Genomic DNA, 22,947 nt, shown 5'->3' on the forward strand with positions numbered 1-22,947 from the left:
TTAAACTCATAAGATTTATCAATATGTTAGTTCAAGCTAATAACTCAAACCCATGTAATATGATTAAAGCCCATGCCATTTCGATAAATATCAATTGGGATCATTGAGATTTACCAAATGCAGTAGCTTCAATACTATTCAGTCTGCAGACACCTAGTCCAGTCAGGAGCATTCTCTAATCAATTATCAATTGAGTGGTGAGATTGGTCCTAATTTGCTGCCCAGAAAGACATTTAAAGCATATTTGCTTAGTTTTGACAAAACCACTAATAGCATGTACTTGCACCTGTGCTTTTGCAGGTGAAAAAAGAGGATTTTATATTTCTTACCGGTAAATCCTTTTCTCGTAGTCCGTAGGGTATACTTGGGAATCATGCAGACAATTGGGTATATATGGGTCCATAGGAGCCAGTACACTTAATAAAAATCCAACATCCTGTGTGCTGGCTCCTTCCCTCTATGCCCCCTCCCACAACCCAGTCTAGGAAAATCTGTGACCAAAGGAGACAGTCATACTCAGAGAGAAGGAAACATTAATATAAGTAAACACATCATAGAAGCAGTATAACAAAAAAAATGCAAGTCAATCAAACCAGACCAACACAGGGAACAATCGAAGAATAGAGGAGGGCACCAAATATGCCCTATGGACTATGAGAAAAGGGATTACTGGTAGGTAATATAAAATCCTCTTTTCTCTAACATCCATAGGATATACTGGGGATTCAAGTAGACAATGGGGAAGTCCCAAAGCTCTCACAATGGACGGGAGAGTGCTGAGATCCCCGAAGAAAAGAATTGCTGAACTGAAGATCCTCTGAGGCCAGGTTGTCAAACCTATAGAACTTTAACAAGTGACAGCTCTGCACAACTGCAGTGCTGAGATTCCTCTGGCAGTCACCCAAGAAAAACCTACCAACCTAGTAGAGTGAGCTGAAACAGAAGTAGGAGCCGGACAGCATCTTGCGTGTATGCCTGATGGATTTTAAGTCAAATCCACCTAGCAATAGTTTGTTAAGTGGATAGCCAATCTTGTTGTCATCATACTACTGTATACATTGTATACATTGTACTCAAAGAGAGAGTCTGATTTTCTGGTACAAGCAATTCTTGACATGTAAACTTTCAAGGCCATAATCAAGTGACTTCGGAGTAGCGGAATCATCCGTGACTGCCAGAACCACAATGGTTTGGTTAATATGGAAGGCCGATACCACATTTAGTCAGAACTTTGGCCCTGTATGAGGCTCTGCTCTGTCTGTGTGAAAGACCAAATACGGGCTCTTGCAGGAAAGGACCCATAGCTCCGAGACTCTCCTCGCCTAAGGTAAAGCCAGCAACAGAACAGTTTTCCATGTGAGAAACTTTATATCAACTGAGGATAGAGGCTCAAACCATGAGGATTGCAAAAATTACAAAACCAGGTTTAATTCCCAAGGCACCACCGGGCGCACAAATGTTTTCACCTCAGGAATCAACGCCAACTGTGTCTGGAAAAAGACAAATAATGCAGAATTCAGAACTTTTATAGAACATACTGTAGGCGAAGGCCCAAATACACTCCCGCTTGCAGGAATCTCAGGAAACAACACAGTTTAAACACCTCTGGTGGGTACTGATGACTTTCACACCAGGAGACATGTCGCTTCCAGAACCAGTGGTAATGTTTTGAAGTGACAAACTTCCGAGCCCTGATCATAGTAAGGATAACTGCACTAGGAATGCCTTTTCTAGCTAAGATCTCCCTTTCATCCTCCATGCCCTTAAACACAGCTGACGTAAGTCGTGATAAATTAATGGCCCTTGCTGTAGAAGGTCCAACCAAAATGGCAGGGGCAGGGACAGTGCTGTGAAAAACACTTGAGCCCTTTCCCATTTGATGCATTGTAGTAGCCTTGGGATCAATCGAATTGAAACAAAGAGATAGATGAAGCAGTAGTTTAACGACGTGGTAACTGCATCCACCACCACAACTTGAGGATCTCTTGTTCTTGAGCAGTAAACTGGGAGCTTTTTGTTTAGGCGTGACATTATAAGGTCTACCTATGGACACTCCCCTCCCCTCTGACTGATTAAGGCCAGAAACACCTGTGGGTGTAGGCTCCACTTCCCAGGGTCTAAATCCGCTTCCCAGTTGTCTACACCCAGAATGAAGTTCGTAGAGATGGCTGCGTGTGCTTCTGCCTGTAGAAGAATCCTCAATACCTCTCGGATCACCGCTCTGCTTTTCGACACACTACTTTTGGAGAAGATGAGAGGAATCTAGTCTGTGCTGTCCCTACCTTTCCCTAACCGATGGAGGCAGCGCTGTCCACTTAGTTGTTTGTTATTCTCTGATCGGCTCTGGTCCCAGGATGCGGCTTGATGGCGTCAGCAGTTGAGGCGGGTGAGGGCAGCGGCAGGCGGCTTCTTGTATAGAGGTCTCTCAGTGGCCTTATCTCCTTTCTAAAACAGAGCTGATTAAGACCTCATGAGGTCATAGGCAAGACACTGGGCTAGGGCTACCCACTGATTTGTCTTTACAAATATACTTAATAATAAGTAATTTACAGTTTTTTAAATGTATTTACAAAATAAAGTATACACACCCTTGCCTGTATAGTATTAATTATTTTCTTGGAAGGACTTGGAAGGAGTGTACAGCCAGGTCTTTCCCCACTTAAAAATACCATGTACTATGACAACATTAGAAAACAATGCAATATTGTGTGACCCCGGTACTTCTCCAAGCAGAACACACCCAGTTTTACACAAGAAAAAAGTAGTACACTAAACTTGAGACTTTGAACTTCAACTTATTTTTCTGCCACTCATTTGCAGCAGCAATTTGGCACTTGTCTCACATTGCTGTAGCCTGGGCATTAACCAGTCACTAGATCTAATTAAAGCTGCAGAGGAATAGCTGCTGTTCCAGATGGACGTGGGACACAGTTCCTCCTTAACCATCTTACTGTCTACAGTATCAACCTCTCTCCAAGGAATTTCTTCCCTATGTCAGTTCATTACTGTACTTGGGGAATTGTGTACACTGACCCCAACCCCCTGAAGTGCAGCACTGTCTGACTAAAGATGAACTAATTTTGTATTGGAAAGAGCTGGTAAGTATACAGTATTTTCAAGTTATGTATTCCAGAAAAATAAGAAGATTGTAGGTATTTTCAGAACACAGCCTTGGGGAAAAAAAAAGATCAAGCCAATAGTACAGTAATTTCACTAATCAAGCAAATGTTATTTAGTTTATGTAATAAAGGGGGAGAATTTTTTGATCAAACTAATACATGTTTTATCATATATATATATTAATTTTAATTAGGGGGCAAATTATTTAATTATTTTCATTAAGGAGGGCAGCAAGCAATGGTGGTTATTCAGACCTGATCACCGATGGAGCCCTGCCATCAGATAGTCGCCGCCCCTACAGATTGAAAACCCACCCTGTCCAAGTCTACAAATAGCTTGCAAAAATCACGCCGATTGGCAGCTAGCTGCAAATCTATACGCAACTCACTCAAATCTAATGATTTTTACAGTGTGCATTTAACCCAGAACCTATTCTATTTGAGCAATAAATTAGACTGATCGAGGCTGGAGCTGACGTCAAACACCCTCCCTTAAAACTCCTGGGCATTCGCAGCAGCGATCAGGTCTTAATCAGAAACAAAATGCCGCTCTAGAGGGCACTCATATTATTGTTATCTATGTACGAGGAGCTACTTTGAATTTTTTCTTATATTTGTGGGTAGCCCAAATCTTTGTTTAATTTATATAAAGGTCTACACTTTGTAGTCCGCAATTGTAGTGTAACAAAAGTGTGCACTACATTTTTATGCTTATATCCTGGTATCCACAGAATATAAAAAAAGCCCAACACTATTTAGCATTTAACCCAAGAATTTTTACATGTAGGAGGAGCAAAAAAAAACTCACTAAAAAGTATGTATAGCAGCGCTTAATAATAAAATATGCAAGTGCCTTATAGTAGGATATTTTACTGAAACACAGAATAAAACACTGGTGTACACACTATACAATTGGCAATATAAAAATACATGGAATAAGTGGGGGAAAATTAAAAACCTTCACGTTCCCAGGATTAAGGATGGAGCAGCATGTGGGGGAAAAAGTAGAGATAGTCACATGGGTGGGTAACTTTACCAGTGGAAGTGGATCACCATTTGGCGAGTGGATTTGTAGTCTCTTTTGAAGCAGATCCTCACTAATGGTACGGTGCTCCCTAGCAACCGCTGGAGGAATGTGGATGTTTAACCTGCAGGGCTGGAACCAAGCCTCCTCTCACACAGATGGCCAAGGGGAAATTAAGCCACCGGAGGGGTCCAGGCTGCGGGATCCACAATAGGTTTGAAGGAGACTGGAAAGTACTTGGCTATTTCCACAGGGTCCATAAAGGTGAAGATAGTTTGTAAGCATCCAATCCTGGGTGTGAAACAGGAACACCTGATGCGTTTCACTGCTAGCTGCAGCTTTATCAAAGGACGTTTGGCCATTTTGGCAAGTTTTCACTGACCTTTATTTCTGAAGGGGAGAAAAATCAGTTGATGGTCAGCGACCATCGATTGATTTATTTTCCCTTCAGCTGCATGAGAGGATGTGTTCTCAGACACATCCCCTAGCATGTTACCAAGGGGATGCGGGCAGTGCTGGTGGCAGTGGGCTTCAGGGGGTGGCGGTTGGCATTTACCCGCTCGCCAAGCAGCGATAGAATGTTGATTAGATAGTGGGGCTGAATAAGGCCCTAGGAGTGACCAGTACCAGAGTCTGACCACAGACTTGAACAGCTGCACTCATAGGATATCGCCCACATTCACAGGAGTTTATGTAAAGTCATCAATTCAATGGAAAGCAGGGAGGGTAACCCAGATATGCCATATTGCACGGCCATCATTGGACGAGGCGGCTGACGATCCGGGGGAGAGTCAAACACACCCACCAGCCGGGGGCGGGAGATGTGTTTGAATGAGACTGTCATCCAAGAGGGTGAGTGCTTGTGAACCGGCCGCGCCCACTGACCAATCCAACGCCGCACCAGACATGGAGCGAGCGGAAGATTGGACGCGGCAAACATCAATCAAACTCAGAACCATGACGCCCAGCATAGGGGATGGTATATTAACAGCCTCAGTATGGCCAGTCGGGTTGGCCTTGAAAAAGCTATTGCGAAGCGTGCGCCGGCTAGCGGTGGCGCTCCCTGACTCACACACCGACTAGGATGCATTTTGATCTGTATTCTTTATTTACAGGAACCCCATTGATGCGATAAGGTGCAATACCTGACTCAGTGTGGTGTACGCAAACTGCGATACTTGTTTCGTCACTATAACTAACCCTTGGAAGGGCACACTTGAGCATATCACCTCTATCCAGCGATATTGCCTCAAACCCTCAGGTCTCTATTTAAAAACTCAGAATACCATCCAGCATTGCCTGGGACTGGGTGATTATACTTAAAAATACGCAGAGAAGGGTGTACTCACTGCCAATTGCCGCATGTATCCATATATCTATCAAACTATAAAGGATACTATGTACTCTTTGGCGGCCACCACATCTAGCAGTTCATCTATTTAGCCCTCCTGCCTAAAATGAATATGTTCAGCCAGTGAATACCTGAGAGATAATCACAAATTAAAGTGTGCATTACTATATGGAGACCCTGACTTGACAGCATTATAGTGAACAAACCGCCGATTATATACATTTGTAATAACAATGATTGACACAGTAGTCGACATGACAAAGTGACTACTCGCTTGCAGTAAAATCCACCAGCTGCAACAGGTAGCTGTGGAGTTGACACATGTATGTAAGGTGTAGTTGTAGTCTCAACAAATAAGAGCTACCTCACATCTGACACAGCTGGATACACTTTTTTATATATACCAGTACTTGTCGACGTATCGGGTCGACATCCGTGTTGACCTTGTTTTGTCACCGACTTTCATGAATGTGTAGACTTCTGGTGATTGACACTGAGATATCTGACCCTGGAAATAAAGTTAGCCAGTAATATACCAATCTGGTAAGAAACCAGTGACGGTGGTCGACATCAGTGTCAACTTAATCCAATAAGAATCTTACACATGTAAGAAATCAATGACTTTTTCTGGCAGACACCCAGACAATTACCAAGACACTACTCTTGGGTTCTAATATTTGTCTGCCGAAACGGTATATATATATATATAAAAAGTGTCAATCATACAAACCACCACATCTTTATCAGGTTCTTGCACTTACGCATAGGGGTACTCAGCCATCAAGACACCAGGATATTAAAAATACAAACCTATTATGGTTAGGAGTGTCGGCTAATAATACCTGTAAAAAAGCAATAAATCTTTACATTGATACACAGTCAAAAACCGTGTGGAGTCTGAGAGTCACCGTTTTTTAAACACATTTATGTTTTGTCTGTGTTTTTTTATATTTCGCTCTCTTAAAATTTATAATAAAAGTTAATTTTTATTAGTTTGAAGTTTATAAGATGCACCACACCAGGACATTCTTCTTCCTCTCTGTCAATTATGCATATTTATGTCCAGTGGTAGCACACCCCTGATAAGCTTTACTTAGAAATACCTATTGTATACATTACCTGGGGGTCCACCCATCATCCTCAATATCTATGAGGGTCCTGTGCGAGTAGCAACCTCCTTTTTGTAACCCAGATATGATTGCAGGCAGGAAGCAGACACAGACCCCAGGTGAGGTGGGGAGAACCCAAAAGTTGTTAGGTGGGAGAGTGGGGAGGGGGCACAAATGCTGGACTGAGATAGCAGAGGTGGGGATTACAGTTCAAGCCACAGATGCTGGATGGTTCCAAGGGTCTCCCGATCACTGCTGACCAAACAACATCTATTTATAACACCTCAATCACTATAAGTCCTGAAGTGACATTTTTTAATAACCTATCTATATCTATATATATATCTATATCTATCTGTCCTGTTTCTGTCCTGAAGACGGGCTCCGGCCCGAAACACTGTAGGAACGTTACAGTAAAAGTAGATTTACAAGCACCTGGAGTGACGCTTTTTCATTACCGACAATATCCATGCACTGGTCTTCACCAGTTGACAGCGGGCACCCAGGCCAAGGTGTAAAGTGGAGCAGGAGCCAGTGGGGAGTGACGTACTTTATTGCATTGTATATCTATATATATATACATATATATATATATATATATATATATATACTAGTCTGCTACCTACTGTGTTTTTGAATGTATGAGAGAGAGAGATGGAGTTTCACTCTTAAAGCAGATGGAAGTGTTTCGAAGACTCGCGGACACTAGACACACACACACACACACACACACACATATATATATATATATATATATGATATTAGAGAGAGAGAGAAATAATGAGGGGAGTCACCCTGTTTCTAGATTATCCATACTGTTGAAAATGCTGTCATTTATTGTGCTTTCAAATAATAATAATAATAATAATAATAATAATAATAATAATGCTGCAGCAGCATAATAATGTTTATTAGAATAAGTAAATAACAGCAATGGAAAGTAGTAAGGTGAAAAGGAATAAGAAGCATGGTAATCTATTATTTACTAATACATTTGGAAGTTATATGCCAAGGCAACAAGAACATTTTCTATTTGCCTTATTCCCCTCGGAAGGTTACAGTACAGCACTGTATATGAGGGAAGAAATGGCTGCTGTTGGTTTCTGTAAAGTCTTATTTACTTATTCTTTCTTTCCATGAGTTGAAATAAGTGCAATGTACAAGTGCCTGTACAATTGCCATGGAAATAAACCAAGCCAGATAGGGTGAGTATCACAGCCACTGTACAGTGAAGGGGTTAATGTCTGAAAAACTTTATAATCTACATCTATTAACTTTGCCTCTGAATAAAAACTGTACAAAATATACATGTTGACTTACCTTTGAAACAGTATACTCATCTGTTCAGTTATTTCACTGTGACTGGATTCTTAGACATTTTCTATGAAATTTGATCTTACTAAAGTCAGCATGTGAGTGTTTCTCATACCCTAGAGTCACCTGCGTATTATTGTAATCTATTGAGGTATAATGAATGCCGTCAAGCCAGTAGCCAATGTCAAAAACTTTACTGACTAAACATCTTCTTCGCATTTAAACCTGAACACACAAATATGGAAGCTTGAAAGGGCAAATATGGCTGTTACATTTTATTTGACAGAGGGTAAGTAAAAACAATATCAGACTGCTGTCTCCATTAAGCCTATAAGAGATTCTTCCAGCACCAAGAAACTGATAATATTCACTACCACGTATGACACTCAGGCCCTCATTATTATTACCGAAGGTCCCCCATGCGGGACCAATGGTGAAGTTCTCTGCATGTGCATATTGTCATATGCGCATGTGCAGGACTTATGTGTGAGCGCCCTTGCTGATCTGTACTGTTGGCGTGGCGCTCACACAGTAGTGGGGGTGGATGGGGGTGGTACAGCCCTCCGATATGGCAACGCCAATCGTTACATGAGCATTCCCGTGAAAATGCTGGGCATTTTCCTGTAGATTGCGATGCAGGGTGCTGGGGGCTGACATCACATGACGTCAGCCACCCGTCCTGTCTTCGGCCAGAAGCCCACAAATATATGTCAGTATACACTTTGCGAGCCTTGGAGAAATCATTTGATGGTCAGCGACTATAAAATAATTTCTCCAGCAACGGGCACATGCGAGGCAATGTGTTTTTATAACACATCCCCTCACATGGTTGTGAGAGGATATGGCGGTGAGGGTGGTGATTTGGCAGGGTGGCTGGGGGCGGACTTTGGGACTCAGTAAGTTGCGGGCTTTGCAGCTTACTGGGTCAACCAAAATTAGGGCCTCAAACTTTAATCTTATTGTATAAATATATTTCTGAAGGAAACACGTAGTTTAGTCAGATTGAAATAGTCTAGATATGCTGTACAAAGTAGTTTTGAATTTTAGGAGTTAATTTACTAAAGGTTTTAAAAATTAAATTAGGTGATGTTGCCCATAACAAACAATCAGAATCTATCATTTTCTAGGATGCAATAAAGAAATCATAGAATCTGATTGGTTGCTATGGGCAACATCAACTCCTTTCATTTTTATGAACTTTAGCAAATTTACAATATAACAAATACAAATTTACAATTACAATATTTCAATATGACTGGATTGCTTAGAAATAAGACATGCATCGCTCCACATGTATACTCCCCCCCCCACCCGAGCGTTACCATCGCTTGACTAGAATTAAATTACAGGTACTCAAAATTTAGTCAAATTGCCGGCCTGTGCTAATCAGAATACTGGTTAGCACAGATCGCCCATACACATGTAATGATGTGTGTATGGGCGACCTAGCCGCCGGGAAGCACAAGGGCGATGTGTACTGGGCTATACTGTCTTTTTAGGGTTTCTTTATAGTGCAATGTGTTGTGAACTCTGCAGAAATTAAATTATGATTTTTTTATTTGCAGTTTTAGTGCAATAAATACAATAGTTCTAACTATATTATACATTACAGCATCAATAGTGGACCAGAAATGGTGGTGTCAAATGGAGCCATGTCTTGAAGGAGAAGAATGCAAAGTCCTTCCAGACCAAAAAGGATGGAGTTGTGCCTCAGGGAATAAAGTGAAAACAACAAAGGTGAGTTATAGAGTAGATAAATGTAAAATGATTCCATTTTAATTAACTAATCTTTACTGTATAACAGATGCTTACCGAAAGCACAAAATGCTATATACAGTACTGTAGAAATCACAGTATATGTATATTGTAGATGGTAGAAATTAACAAAACAAACAAAAAAAAGACAGATTACTGTAGATTTTTCTTAATTATCATTTACTTACTATTTAAATTATTACTTTGATATTGACACAAACAGAAATCTAAGATTGATTGTAGCTGGATACTGAAAATTGATGCCCCTCACTGTGCGTTAAGGCCCCATACACCGAGGCGATTTGGTCCGATTTCGGCCGATTGCGACCAATCGGCCCATTAACTCGGACCAAATCGGCCCTCCCTGACATGCCGTCGGGTCCGATACGCGGTCCCGTGTGCATTGGACCCAACCAGGTGGTCAGACTGGCAGGCCGTCTGGCCACCCGTTCCTCCTGGCAGCGAGGTGGGCGGGAAGCAGGGACGCATGCGATCCATCACAATGGAACGCATGCGTCCCTACCGCAGCTCTCAGGCTGTCGGGTGTCCATACACTGCTGCGAGACATCGCAGGCAGTGTATGGGCACCTTAACTGTTTCTACAACATTGATAGAAGCTGGCTTTATAGCTGTGGACAGGGACATCTACTGTAGTCAGTTAAAAAAATGATGGTGGAGTTTGTTGCATGGTCAGGGGGTGGATGCAGAGACGTTAGATTAAATATACTTAGAGAGAGGGCAAGGAGGCATACATATACAGGGGGAGTAGAAAAAACCTACCATATTTTAAAGGTTAACAAAAAAAGGCATAGTAAATTCTATTCAAAAACTTGAGCTGGATCACGAGCTGGGGTGACACAGGGTTGAGCTAGAGAAAGAAGGGATGGCTTTTGAGAGATGCACTTGGCAAGCTAAAGAGCATTTTGTGTGTTTGTGGAGGTGGGGGTGGTGGTGGTGGCGGGACCAGAGTGTTGGATTTTGTTGGAGAGATGCAGGGGGTAAAGTGCTATAGAGATGTTGGGGGATGGTGCTAAAGATTGGCAAACCTAGTTTTTTGGGTAGGTGTGACAATATACCAGACACCACAGTATAAAACATATACATTTATTTGACAGATATCTGTCAAATAAATGTATATGTTTTATGCTTTGGCGCCTGGTATATTGTCACAACTACCCATTACCGCTATCTAACAGAAAGTCCAGGGAGACTTTTTGTGACAATTTCAAAGCGGCCAAAGTAAAGTGCGCAGGACACTAATACTCCAAACTATTTCCAAATGACTAGTTTTACATTTGGCAGGGACAAGGAACCATCAGAGAGTAGATTGTCAGTAAGGGTTGGGGTGAGTTGCCTATATCCTATGATACTGTAAAAAAAGTATCATATGAAATAATGTCTTAATTTGCCTGGTATGCAAATGATTTATGACAGCAGGAACAAAGCATTATGGTACTAGACTATCCTCTGTATATTTATATAAAATAAACCATGTTAAATGTATAAAAATATTTATTTCTATATGGCCGTGTTACATTCTTATTGCTTGAAAATTTTAAAAATGTCTATATAAAAACCTGAGCTGTGTAATTCAACAGCTGAAATGAGTCAGAATTGACTTGCAGCTCTCACTGCTGAGAATTCTTAAATTCCCAACCATACTGACTTTAAAACACATCATAATTTCAACAGCCGCTTTGTGCCCCTGGGGAACCTTGATTGCTCACCAGCGAATGGTGTTTCCATAATGATGAGGAAAGTGTGTTCAGCTCTTGGTTACAAACAAGAGATTTTAAAAATGGAATAATCAGAAAAGCACTAAACGTGCAATAAATTATATTTGGCTCTTCATGGCAACATGGGCGAATATAAGCATATTGTATGCATAATATGGTTGCACTTGTGTCTGTCAAGAGCACAAAAAATGTGTTTTTCATATTAAGTAGACAACAAATTCCCCGGCCACCCCAAATCACCTGGGATATTTTCCACCTGTATTCCTTCTGTTCATAGAGTGTAAGCATATTGTTATGTTGTTATTTCTAAATCTCAACTTTATGTTATGCGTAAATTTTTTTTTTCACTTTACATCCTTATTTTGGGCCAGGTGCACTAAGCTTCAAAAGTGATAAAATGGAGAGTGATAAACAGCCAGCCAATCAGCTCCTACCTTCCATGTCACAGACTGTGGGCAAGATGTACTAAGCCTGGAAAAGTGATAAAATGGAGAGTTATAAACCACCAACCAATTAGCTCCTTCCTGTCATTTTTCAAACCCAGCCTGTAACATGGCAGTTACTAGCTGATTGGCTGGTGGTTTATCAGTCTCCATTTTATCGCTTTTCAAGCTTAGTACATCTGTCCCATAGTTTAAAAAATGTTGGTACTTGTGTATTATCACGGCGCCCACAATGTTGGTCATAGTGCATCGCATGCAATATAGCGGCAAGCGACGCATGCGATGTGATTTTTAATTGTACAAGCACCCTGATGGGTGCTTACAATGTTAAATGCAGCCCCATTGTGAATGCCACCCCCACTATCAACACCAACCCGAAGCGTGGCAAGCGCAGCGACCCCGCGAGGGGCGGCGGTACGCGTCCTCCAACCTTTTCATAACCCCACTATCCACGTCAACGTGGAGTTGATTTTGGATAGTGTGGCGAGCGCAGCGAGCCCCCGAGCCCGAAGCGTGGCGAGCGGACACGGATGACTTTACATGTATTCCACGTCTGCTCGCCACGCTTCTGGCTCGGTGGCTCGCTGTGCTCGCCACACTATCTAACTTCAACTACACGCCAACGTCGATAGTGTGGGTATCAAAAGGTCGAAGGATGCGTACAGTCGCCCCTCACGGGCTCGCTGCGCTCGCCACGCTTCGGGTTGTCGTTGATAGTGGAGGTCGCGTTGAAAATGGGGGGGCATTTAACATTCTGGGAGCATTTAACATTGTATGCACCCATCAGGGTGTACAATTAAAAATCGCATGCGATCGCATCGCATGCCATTTGCTGGCATGCAATGCGATATTTAATTGTACATTTTGCCTTTTTAACGCGAAAATTGCATCGCATACCATCGCATACCCTATTTAGTGGTGTACGATGCGATGGGCGCAGTGATAATACACAAGTACCAAAATGTTAGACAGGAACTGATTGGCTGGATGTTTATCACTATCCATTTTATCACTTTTGAAACTTAGTGCATCTGGTATTTGAAATGTTACTTTCATTAGATTAGATTTGCAAATAACATGTCAGCTTTAATATTACTTGAGATAGCAAACACACCACTCTTAACACCCAAAACAATTCACAAGCCTCAACACATTTTCACAGAACATTCACATGGCATTGCTTGTCTTATCACAGTGATAAGTATAGGAGAACATTGATATTCCTATTAATTTATATTAAGCTGTGAAGAACAGTCAAACTTAATTTTTTTCACAAAATTTCTTAAACCACTCTGTACATCAGGGGTGGGGAACCTTTTTTGTGCCAAGGGCTGTTTGTGTGGAAAAAAAAATCCTTCGGGCGCCATATGTAAAAATGTATCTTACAAATTGTCCTGCTGCAGCCGTCCTACGCTCTGGTGGATGCCGCTGAATAGGACTGATAGTCTCCGGCTGCTGTTGATTAAGAGGAAACTCGCAAGAACTACGACCTCTCGTGAGAATTCCCAAGTACTTGATTCCCGGAAAAGCCGCCGGACGGGTGGGCGGGCCACTCAGACCGGCTACGGGGGGCCGCATATGGCCCCTGTGCCTGAGGTTCCCCAGCCCTGCTGTACATGAACAATTACTGATACTAGGATAATGAGCAATTCCAGGCTAAGGCCCTTATTCTTGTTGACTCGCAAAGGCAAATTCCTTTTTAAATGGACAAAACCATATGCACTGCAGGGCGGCAGATGTAACTTGTGCAGAGAGGGTTAGATTTGCATGTTATTTTGTTTCTGTGCAGGAAAAAAAGAATGGCTGCTTTATTTTTACACTGAAATACTAAGTAATACCCCACCCAAATCTAATTATGTCTGCAAATGTTACATCTGCCCCACCTGCAGTGCACATGGTTTTGACCATTTGAGAAGGAATTTGCCTTTGCGAGTCAACCAGAATAAGGGCCTAAATGATGATGCCACCAGTGATATTGGGTTTCCCTCCCACCTATAAATACTGCAGGCTATCCGAATGTGATACAGGAACTGCTTCACATCACTCAAACCTGTAGTGGTACAATTGTCGAGAAATTAAATCTAAAATAAATTTTGGATCATTTAAAAAAAGAATGTTAACATTTTTTTTGCAATTTACATTTTAAAAAATATATGAAGCATTGATAACTTTATATCAGCATATTAAATAATGTAATTTCAAATATTTTATGTACGAACAAGCATCTTCTTTTGCAGAGCATTTTCAAATATGTTATGAAAATGATGCTTCTAATGTACTATGACTACAGCTGTCATCCTTCCTTTGGCCCCTTACCTAAGCACTTTTATAGCATTTAAGAGTGTCCTGAGATACTCAAATCAGCGGCAATCTGATTCTTGAACAAATTGTAAAATTTGAAAACTCCCCATATTATACAAATTTCTGAAAATCAAGACAATAGATTTGACAATACTCTATATGGTTTGATTATGTTACTAATGGTTTGACGGTGTTTGGGTATACATCAAGATGTTTGAACTAAATCTGAAATATCTTGATTTTTTTTATTGTGAAGCTGAAATGGAATGTGCATTGTGAGTCTTGAATGGGGAACTCCATCTTTTTGTGAATCAAACGCTTACAGTATGTTCAATTGCTCCTGTAGAATTAGGCCCCATGTTGTAATGCAAGGGAAAAAATACATTTGAATTTTTTCTGTGCAGTGTAAATACTAGCTGCTTTTGCACATAGGGTGACATTCTATGGGATGAGATTTTTTCGCACTTTAAAAATATCGCATTTTTGCCGCGAATTCGCATATTTAATGAGGTGCGAATTCCGGAATGAAAAGTGCGATTAGGTGCGATAATGTGCGAATTTTAGGCATGAAAATGTGCGAATTTAAGGAAATGTGCGATTTTTTGTTCATCAAAAAAAAAGAAAATTGGCGTGGGGTCCCCCCTCCTGAGCATAACCAGCCCCGGGCTCATTGAGCTGGGGCTGGTTCCAAAAATACGGGGGACAAAAAGCATAGGGGTCCCCCGTATTTCTGAAACCAGCCCCGGACTCTTGGACCGGTCCTGGTTCCACAAATACGGGGGACAAAAAATCTGGGGGTCGCCCGTATTTTGAAACCAGCACCGGGCTCCAACAGCCCTCGGTGTCATGCCACAGCCGGGGGACACTTTTTATATAAGGTCCCCCGGCCGAAACATGAGCACCGTGGCTGGTCAGCCTTGGACGGGGTACCTGGAGGAGTGGGGACCCCCCCATAAAGGGGTCCCCCCCCCAGGCTTCACCCGTCCAGGGCTGAAGCCCGGGGCTGTCACCGGCGTCCGTGGCCAGTGGACGCCGGCCTGATAGTGTTAAATCTTCCATACATAACATTGCTTGATACAGAAGAACTACAAGTGCCAGCAGACCTCCCCCGCATGCTGGGACTTGGAGAACCACAAGTCCCAGCATGCGGGGCATTAATGGGCCCGCTGGGACTTGTAGTCCACCTGTAAAAAGAATGTTAAAAAAACACACACACAGAGAAGTAAAACTTTATTACACACACACAAACACACACCTCACTTTTACACCCACATACTCACCGATCCAGGATCCAGTGCTGGTCTCCCTTCTGCTGCAGAGCCGGCTACCCCCGCACTGACAGCGGGGACAACCGTCTCTCTCCGATGCCACTAACAGCCTATGTAGCGCTGTCCCAGCGCTACAGAAGCTGAGAACGTCTTTGGCTTATGCGTCTCCATGGAGACGCATAGCTCAGCCAATCAGGGCTGAGCTATGCGTCTCCATGGAGACGCATCGGGTAATCACGCTCTCAGCCTCTGTAGCGCTGGGACAGCGCTACATAGGCTGTTAGCGGCATCGGAGAGAGCCGGTTGTCCCCGCTGTCAGTGCAGGGGTAGCCGGCTCTGCAGCAGAAGGGAGACCAGCACTGGATCCTGGATCAGTGAGTATGTGGGTGTAAAAGTGAGGTGTGTGTTTGTGTGTGTGTAATAAAGTTTTACTTCTCTGTGTGTGTGTTTTTTTTAACATTATTTTTACAGGTGGACTACAAGTCCCAGCGGGCCCATTAATGCCCCACATGCTGGGACTTGTGGTTCTCCAAGTCCCAGCATGCGGGGGAGGTCTGCTGGCACTTGTAGTTCTTCTGTATCAAGCAATGTTATGTATGGAAGATTTAACACTATCAGGCCGGCGTCCACTGGCCACGGACGCCAGTGACAGCCCCGGGCTTCAGCCCTGGATGGGTGAAGCCTGGGGGGGGGACCCCTTTATGGGGGGGTCCCCACTCCTCCAGGTACCCCGTCCAAGGCTGACCAGCCACGGTGCTCATGTTTCGGCCGGGGAACCTTATATAAAAAGTGTCCCCCGGCTGTGGCATGACACCGAGGGCTGTTTGAGCCCGGTGCTGGTTTCAAAATACGGGGGACCCCCAGATTTTTTGTCCCCCCGTATTTTTGGAACCAGGACAGGTCCAAGAGTCCGGGGCTGGTTTCAGAAATACGAGGGACCCCTATGCTTTTTGTCCCCCGTATTTTTGGAACCAGCCCCAGCTCAATGAGCCCGGGGCTGGTTATGCTCAGGAGGGGGGACCCCACGCAATTTTTTTGTCAAAAAACACTTTTCCAAATTTTTTTACACAGGGCCATGCACAGATCTCTATGATCTGTGCAGGGTTCTGGCCAAATCGCATATCAGAACCTGGTCTGATTTTTTTGAGATTTTTAGACACATTTTTCAAATTTGCATCTCATTAAATATGCAAATTGTATACTTTTCAATGTGAAAACATCTGGATGCGAGTTCTGGCGAAAACTAAAAATCACACTTCTAAAAAGTGCGATTTCGCGGCAAAACCGCACTTTTTGCCGATTTTCGCATCTCATTAAATATGCGAATTATGGAAAAAGTGCGAAAACGGCCGTTTTTGCGATAAAATTCGCTAAAGTCAGATTATCTCATCCCATAGAATGTCACCCATAGTCCACAAATAATAGCTTTGAAATTTGCCATTTAGATTTGAGTTTGAACACATCCCATCCAAATCTAAATCTTTAACATTACATCTGCCTCATCTGCAATGCAACATGGTTTTGCGCAGTATTTTGCTTTGCTTGCAAATCGGAATCAGGCCCATTATACCCTGACTTGCAGGTTTTTTTTAATCTGCAATATATCACTTAACAATACTTACCTTTTATTTATTTTATTTACCCCAGATTTCCTTAATTGCTGCCTCTATCCCACATGAATTGCCCCTTGTGGCTTTCTTCTCCACATTTGCCCATGAATAATTTGCCCTTATTAGGTTTATCCAATACCGATGATATATTTTTGGCCCCAACAAAATGGACAATTAACACAAAATTTGCCTGATTATTAGGTCATTTTTTTTTGTCAAAATTTGTTTCAGATAAAAACAAATAGGTATTCAATCCCGGGTCCTGACAGTCAGTATGTCCTGACAGTCGGGACCCTGTCCCCTTTCTGGTCTTCTCACCAGTTTATTGGCAGGTGGGATTCAATGTCCTGCCTGCTTATTGGCAAAAAGGGGGCATGTCTGCGAAAATGAACGCGGATTGTCGAGACCTGGCTGTGATTTCGACAATCCACAGATGTTTTTTGCCAAAATGGGCCCGAATGCTTTTAAAGTCGGGTCTATTCTGCTGAGACGCCGCTTCAATGCTGTTGGGAAAGACAGCATTGAATAGGAACTTGTTGCTATTTCCCCCATTGGAAATAGTGGCAGGGATTGAATAACCCCCATAGGTTCAGCAAAAAACTGTAGATGTGTTAAAAAAATGCATGCTTATTGCAAATTTGGTTTTGCCTGCCCTAGCTACTTGACACAGAATCGCCAATAAGCACTAGCAGTGGGGCTAATTGGATAGCCCTGGGTAAGTTAATTGGCCATGATAATTTACTGTGGATACCAAATTATAACTGCCAATTTCTATTTCACTGGTGTAGCTATAGGATAATTTATATTTTACTCCTGATCCTTGAAGTGCACAAAGTAAAAGAAAAGTTCAACACAACTCAGAGATTGGTAAAACAACTAACATAAAATAAGATAACAATTAACATAAAATAGTAAATTTTGAATGGAGAATGAAAAATATTGCATTTACAGGCAACATTTACACTGAATGACAGAAACAAATCAGCAGCAGTTAATGAAAGCAAAAGTGAAATTTACTAAGATTGAATTGGCATGAATTGAATTAGAATGGTTAGGAACTGCGATCAGAAATTTACTAAACACAAAATTTGACTAATCTAGAAATTTAAATTATGGTCAAAAACACAAGTACGAATCAATAGATCATCTGACAAATGCTGCAGGTCTTTCCATAGGCAGCAGGACAACTCTACAAATTTACTATCATTTGTATAGCAAAGTTGGTCATTAATTCAGTTACAAATATACATGGAAAATAAACCACATTTTGCCATTCCAGTTTGCTGAAGCTTGCACAGATCAGTGATATCCTTGCAGTGCTTCTGTATATAAAATGTAAAGAATGGGTTAAAAATGCCAAAACATGGCGTGGGGCCCCCCTCCTGAGCATAAGCCACCCTTAGCTCTTTGAGCCAGTGCTGGTTTCAGGAATATAATGGAAAAATTCCCTGTCTTTCAAAAGTTAGTACAGGGTTCTTGGAATGGTCCTGGTCCCAAAGATATGGGGGATACACAAAATAAATAAAGGTTTCCCATATTTTTAAAACCAACACTGGGCTCCACTATTTCGTAAGATAATGCCACCACCAGGGAGCACATTTATACTGGACCCAGCATTACCCAACCCTCCCAACTAGTCAGCCCTGGCTAGGGTCCCTGGGGGAGTGGGGACCCCTCAATAAATTGGTCCCCCGCTACAAGGTACACAGGACTGAAGCTTGTGGCTATCTGCAGGACACCTGGACAGTCGATGCTGGGTTAATAGTCCAGGAAGTGTAAAAATTAGAAATGTATTTGGATTAGCTATGGAAGTAAGTCCCAGTAAGCCTCCCCAACATACTGGTACTTGGAGAACCACAGATACCAGCATGCAAAACATTAAAGGACTAGCTGGCACTTGTAGTTTTACAGCCAAACCAATAAAAAAACCACAGACACACACTTTGTTAGAGTATAACTTTAATAAACATACATGTTTACACACACACACACACACACACACACACATACCTATTTTGACACATGGGCTCGGCCCACTCTCCTGTAGAAATCCAATAGGGTTACCTTTGAAAAAACATACTTATCTAAGTCTAGTGTACCTAGTAGACCTGTTCGGTCCAAAATAGACATCCAGTGGGTTCAAAAAGAAAAACTGCAAACAACCCAGTCCCTGCCATGTAAGAAGTGATTATCTGAGCCCTGCTGAGATGTCACTCAAAGCAGAGCTCAATGTATTTTACTATGGGGAAGAAATTCCCATAGTATAGATACAAGAGAACTTTCAAGTTATCTGTAACTACAAAGGTTAATTACGTCAAATGTGCGGTGTGACCTAATTGACCTTGTGGTCAGACCACACACTTGAACTAATTAACCTTTGACTGAGTTGTGTAATGCTTCATGGTCTGCCAAGTTTGGCTGCGGGTAAACTCGGCAGCCAAATATGAATGACTTCGCCATCGAGAAATACGAATCTTGAGAACTTGGAAGCTAAATAAATAAGCTGAATTCTTGTACACTAAACAAACCCAATGAGGTTTGTATCCAGCCTAGTTGCGGATGGGCCAAAATGGCTGATCTTTGTAAAATTCTCTCAAAAGAGTCTAATTGGTTGACAAGGATTGTAGAGAAATTTGCACCTACTGTAAATGCAATGATAGAAAATGCAGTATCAAATAGCAATGTAAAAGCTGATTTAGTTTTGCTCCTGTGGGATTTATAGCATGATTGTTTTAGAAGCATTTTATCCCATGAGAATGCGCAATCAGTTGAGAATATGATTTCTTTTAGTAACCACTCTATTTGGCCTTTGAAAGTAATATGTCCTTATAAAGCTTTTCTTACAGAATGTCCTTTATTTCTGGTTGGAAAAAAAATATTTATTACATTGAATAATGTTTAAACCAATAATCATGTAAAATATTGAATGTTATAGAATAACTTAAAAAATAGAGAATATGGAAATTTAAAGAGTGAGGATTTAATTTTTTAAAAGTGTTAGAAGCCGATTTATTACCATCCGCATCCTCAGATGTAGATCTGCTGTGATAATGGGCCTAATTGAGACTTGGGGGGTTATTCTGACTCACTCGGAAAGGCACAATCAGTCTCTATTGGACAAAAACCTATGTAATGCAGGTGGGGCTGATGTAACATGTACAGAGAGAGTTAGATTTTGGTGGGGGTGGGGGGTGTACTTCAAACTGATATCTATATTGCAGTGTAAAAATAAAACAGCCAGTATTTACCCTGCACAGAAACAATAAAACACCCAAATCTCACTCACTCGGCACATGTTACATCAGCCCCAGCTGCAGTGCATATAGTTTTGTCCATTATAGAGGGATTGTGCCTTTCCGAGTGAATCAGAAAAACCCAATTAGGATACATTTTTTCCTGGAATATCTTGCAGAATCAAGTGATACCATAATTTGGGATTCCTGTGGATCTCTCTGTTATTGTATTGTTAGCCAGTGGCCCCTACTGTAGTATTTTTTGGTGCATGCAATGATAAATCATCAGATTAATGTATATGTATTTGCTTTGCTCCACAGGTGACACGATAACAGCAAGGATTCTAAAAATGAGAAGGCTAACTGGAAGATAATACTGAGGGCAATCTATAAACATTTTGCGATGCAAGCAATTCTTAAGACAATGACTATCAGAACTTGAGCTAAATTATTACATACTGTACAAAACAATGAGAGCACAATTACTACTGAAACCCATCCGAATTTAAGGAACGTGTTATGTGTGTTCATGTTGTTGAGTGCATGACTAGGCCAGTGTGGAAGTAAAGCAAGAAGTGTCAAACCTGTCATACAGCATATTATTTCAAATGAAGCAACATTGCAATCAAAAGCCCCGTTAAGCCACATTTTATGATCTGTTCTCTACCAATTTATTTGTAAGATAATATCCCTATCACACTTTCAGTAACAAAATTAACAGTTGCATTTCTAATGTAGCTGTACTCCCACGGTGATCAATGCCACTTCAATGTAGCATGTTTAAACATATCCTCAAATAATTACCAATGAAAAATCAAATCAGTAAGTTAGCCAGTTCGCCAGGAATAACTTTTTGACATTTACACAAATGCCTAAGATGAAGCTGATATTTCACAAAAGTAACTGGACCCAGTATTGTTTATACTGTAAGTATATATGACTTAATGGTTTCCTAAATTTATGTCAGACTATTTACAAAAAAAGTGTCAATTTAACTAAACACACGTAAATGTTTCACTTATTGTTTTTCAGATTTGAATTTTGTAACCAAAAATCTTGTTAACATTTCTGTATGATTATCTGAGGGCATTAAATGTTTTATAGTGCATTGTGTTAATGACAGTATTTCTGCTCTTCATGTGGAGAATTTACAAGTGGATGATAGTATCAATGTATCTTTAGTTTTTGTGTTCATTTTCTTTCAAATCTCAAATTTTTAGCAACAATAGTATATTGATCTCTGCACTAACTTTTACTTTATTATTTTATAATTTTTTTTAAAGTTCTCTAAAATCACCATTATGCATCAAATACATAAAGCCTTAAACATTTTTGGAAAGTAACTACTGATTTCTGCTGGTGTTAAAAATTTGGAGATGGAATTATGAAGAGAGACTGTTGTAGATTTACAAAATAATGATCTTTAATAATTTAAATGCAGTAAATGCCTAAATAAGTAGTAGTTTATACTATACACTAGAATAATATTTGCCTCGAAGAGTTTTATTAGAAGGACTATTTTGTCAATAAATTAAAAAAATATTTTCTGGAAATGATAAGTTAAGATGTAATGCTAATGTATTTGTACCATTGGCTCTAGATTAAATGTAACAATTTTGTAAACTAGATTGTTGCTGTTTAAAATATAAAACTAAAACAAGAAAAACACAAGATACAAATTGCACAGTGAAAGATATAACTGTTGCTAAGTTTAAAAGTATAAGTGTAAAGGCCAATACACACAATACTATTATCTTTCCAATCTGGCTGGTTGGAATGAAAATATGTAAATTTTTGGAAGCAAATGACAATTGACCATTTTCTCCTAAACATGGAAAACAGACAACATGGTCATTCAGACAAATTAGTTAAATCAATTTATGCATATGACTGCAAAAGGTTGATTGTAATTTGTTCCCAAAAATTTCCAGATTAGAAATATAATCTTATAGTGTGTATGGGTCTTAAAGGTAGATGATGAAGATTTGGGTAAACATGTATCTCTACCAATTCATGCTTGGACTGAGAAGCACCCATTGTCTAGCCCTCATCTTGTATAACTAGAGATATACTTGATGTCAGATTAAAATCTGCTTAATTTTTGTAATTTACAAATTATCAGGCTAATTACTGATAACGTCAATTAATCCTGCTCTCTTATGCAGAGACTGGTTTGCTGTTTGAAATTGTTTTAAATAAATGCATCATGTATTTTTATCCATTAATGTAGATTATAATGAAATGAACATTTCTAAACACAGGTATTCTGATAGTTTACATTAGAATTAACTTTAATGGTGTAGATAATACATTTGTTTTTCTGATATTTCCACGTGGATACAATACAGTATGTGTTATTTTGAGGGAGCTGGTGACTTTATTAGGATTTTTTAAAATATATGGAAAGGAAATTTATTCTCTAGTTCAGTTAATTTTATTTTTGAATTAAAGTACATGTCATGCTTTCAGTATGTGCCTGTTTGTGTCTATTTTTATATAATAAAATGAATGCATTCCATACATGGTGTACTGACCTTAAGAATGTGTGACTCAAGTAAACCATATCTAACGTGAGCTCACAAATTAAGCACAATATATTTAGAATTGTAAAAATTATTTACAGTATATTGCATTTATTATACATTTTTTGAGTGTACCGAGTTAGTTGACATTATACTTATCTG

At 40.6% G+C, this 22,947-nt stretch overlaps 1 protein-coding gene across 4 annotated transcripts in view; it reads left to right on the forward strand.

Moving 5' to 3' along the window:
- TAFA2 (TAFA chemokine like family member 2) overlaps positions 1-22,731 on the forward strand; it is a 209,893-nt gene extending 187,162 nt beyond the window's left edge. For all 4 annotated transcript variants that reach the window (XM_083182631.1, XM_083182629.1, XM_083182630.1 and 1 more), the window contains 2 exons: positions 9,530-9,654; positions 20,585-22,731. In XM_083182631.1, coding sequence (XP_083038757.1) covers positions 9,530-9,654; positions 20,585-20,596 — 137 coding nt within the window. In that variant the 3' untranslated portion in view covers positions 20,597-22,731. The remainder of the gene's footprint in view (positions 1-9,529; positions 9,655-20,584) is intronic.
- The last annotated feature ends 216 nt before the right edge of the window (positions 22,732-22,947 follow it).

The sequence above is a fragment of the Crinia signifera genome, chromosome 4, assembly GCF_055691185.1.
Source record: "Crinia signifera chromosome 4, ASM5569118v1, whole genome shotgun sequence".
Taxonomy (NCBI): Eukaryota; Metazoa; Chordata; class Amphibia; order Anura; family Myobatrachidae; genus Crinia; species Crinia signifera.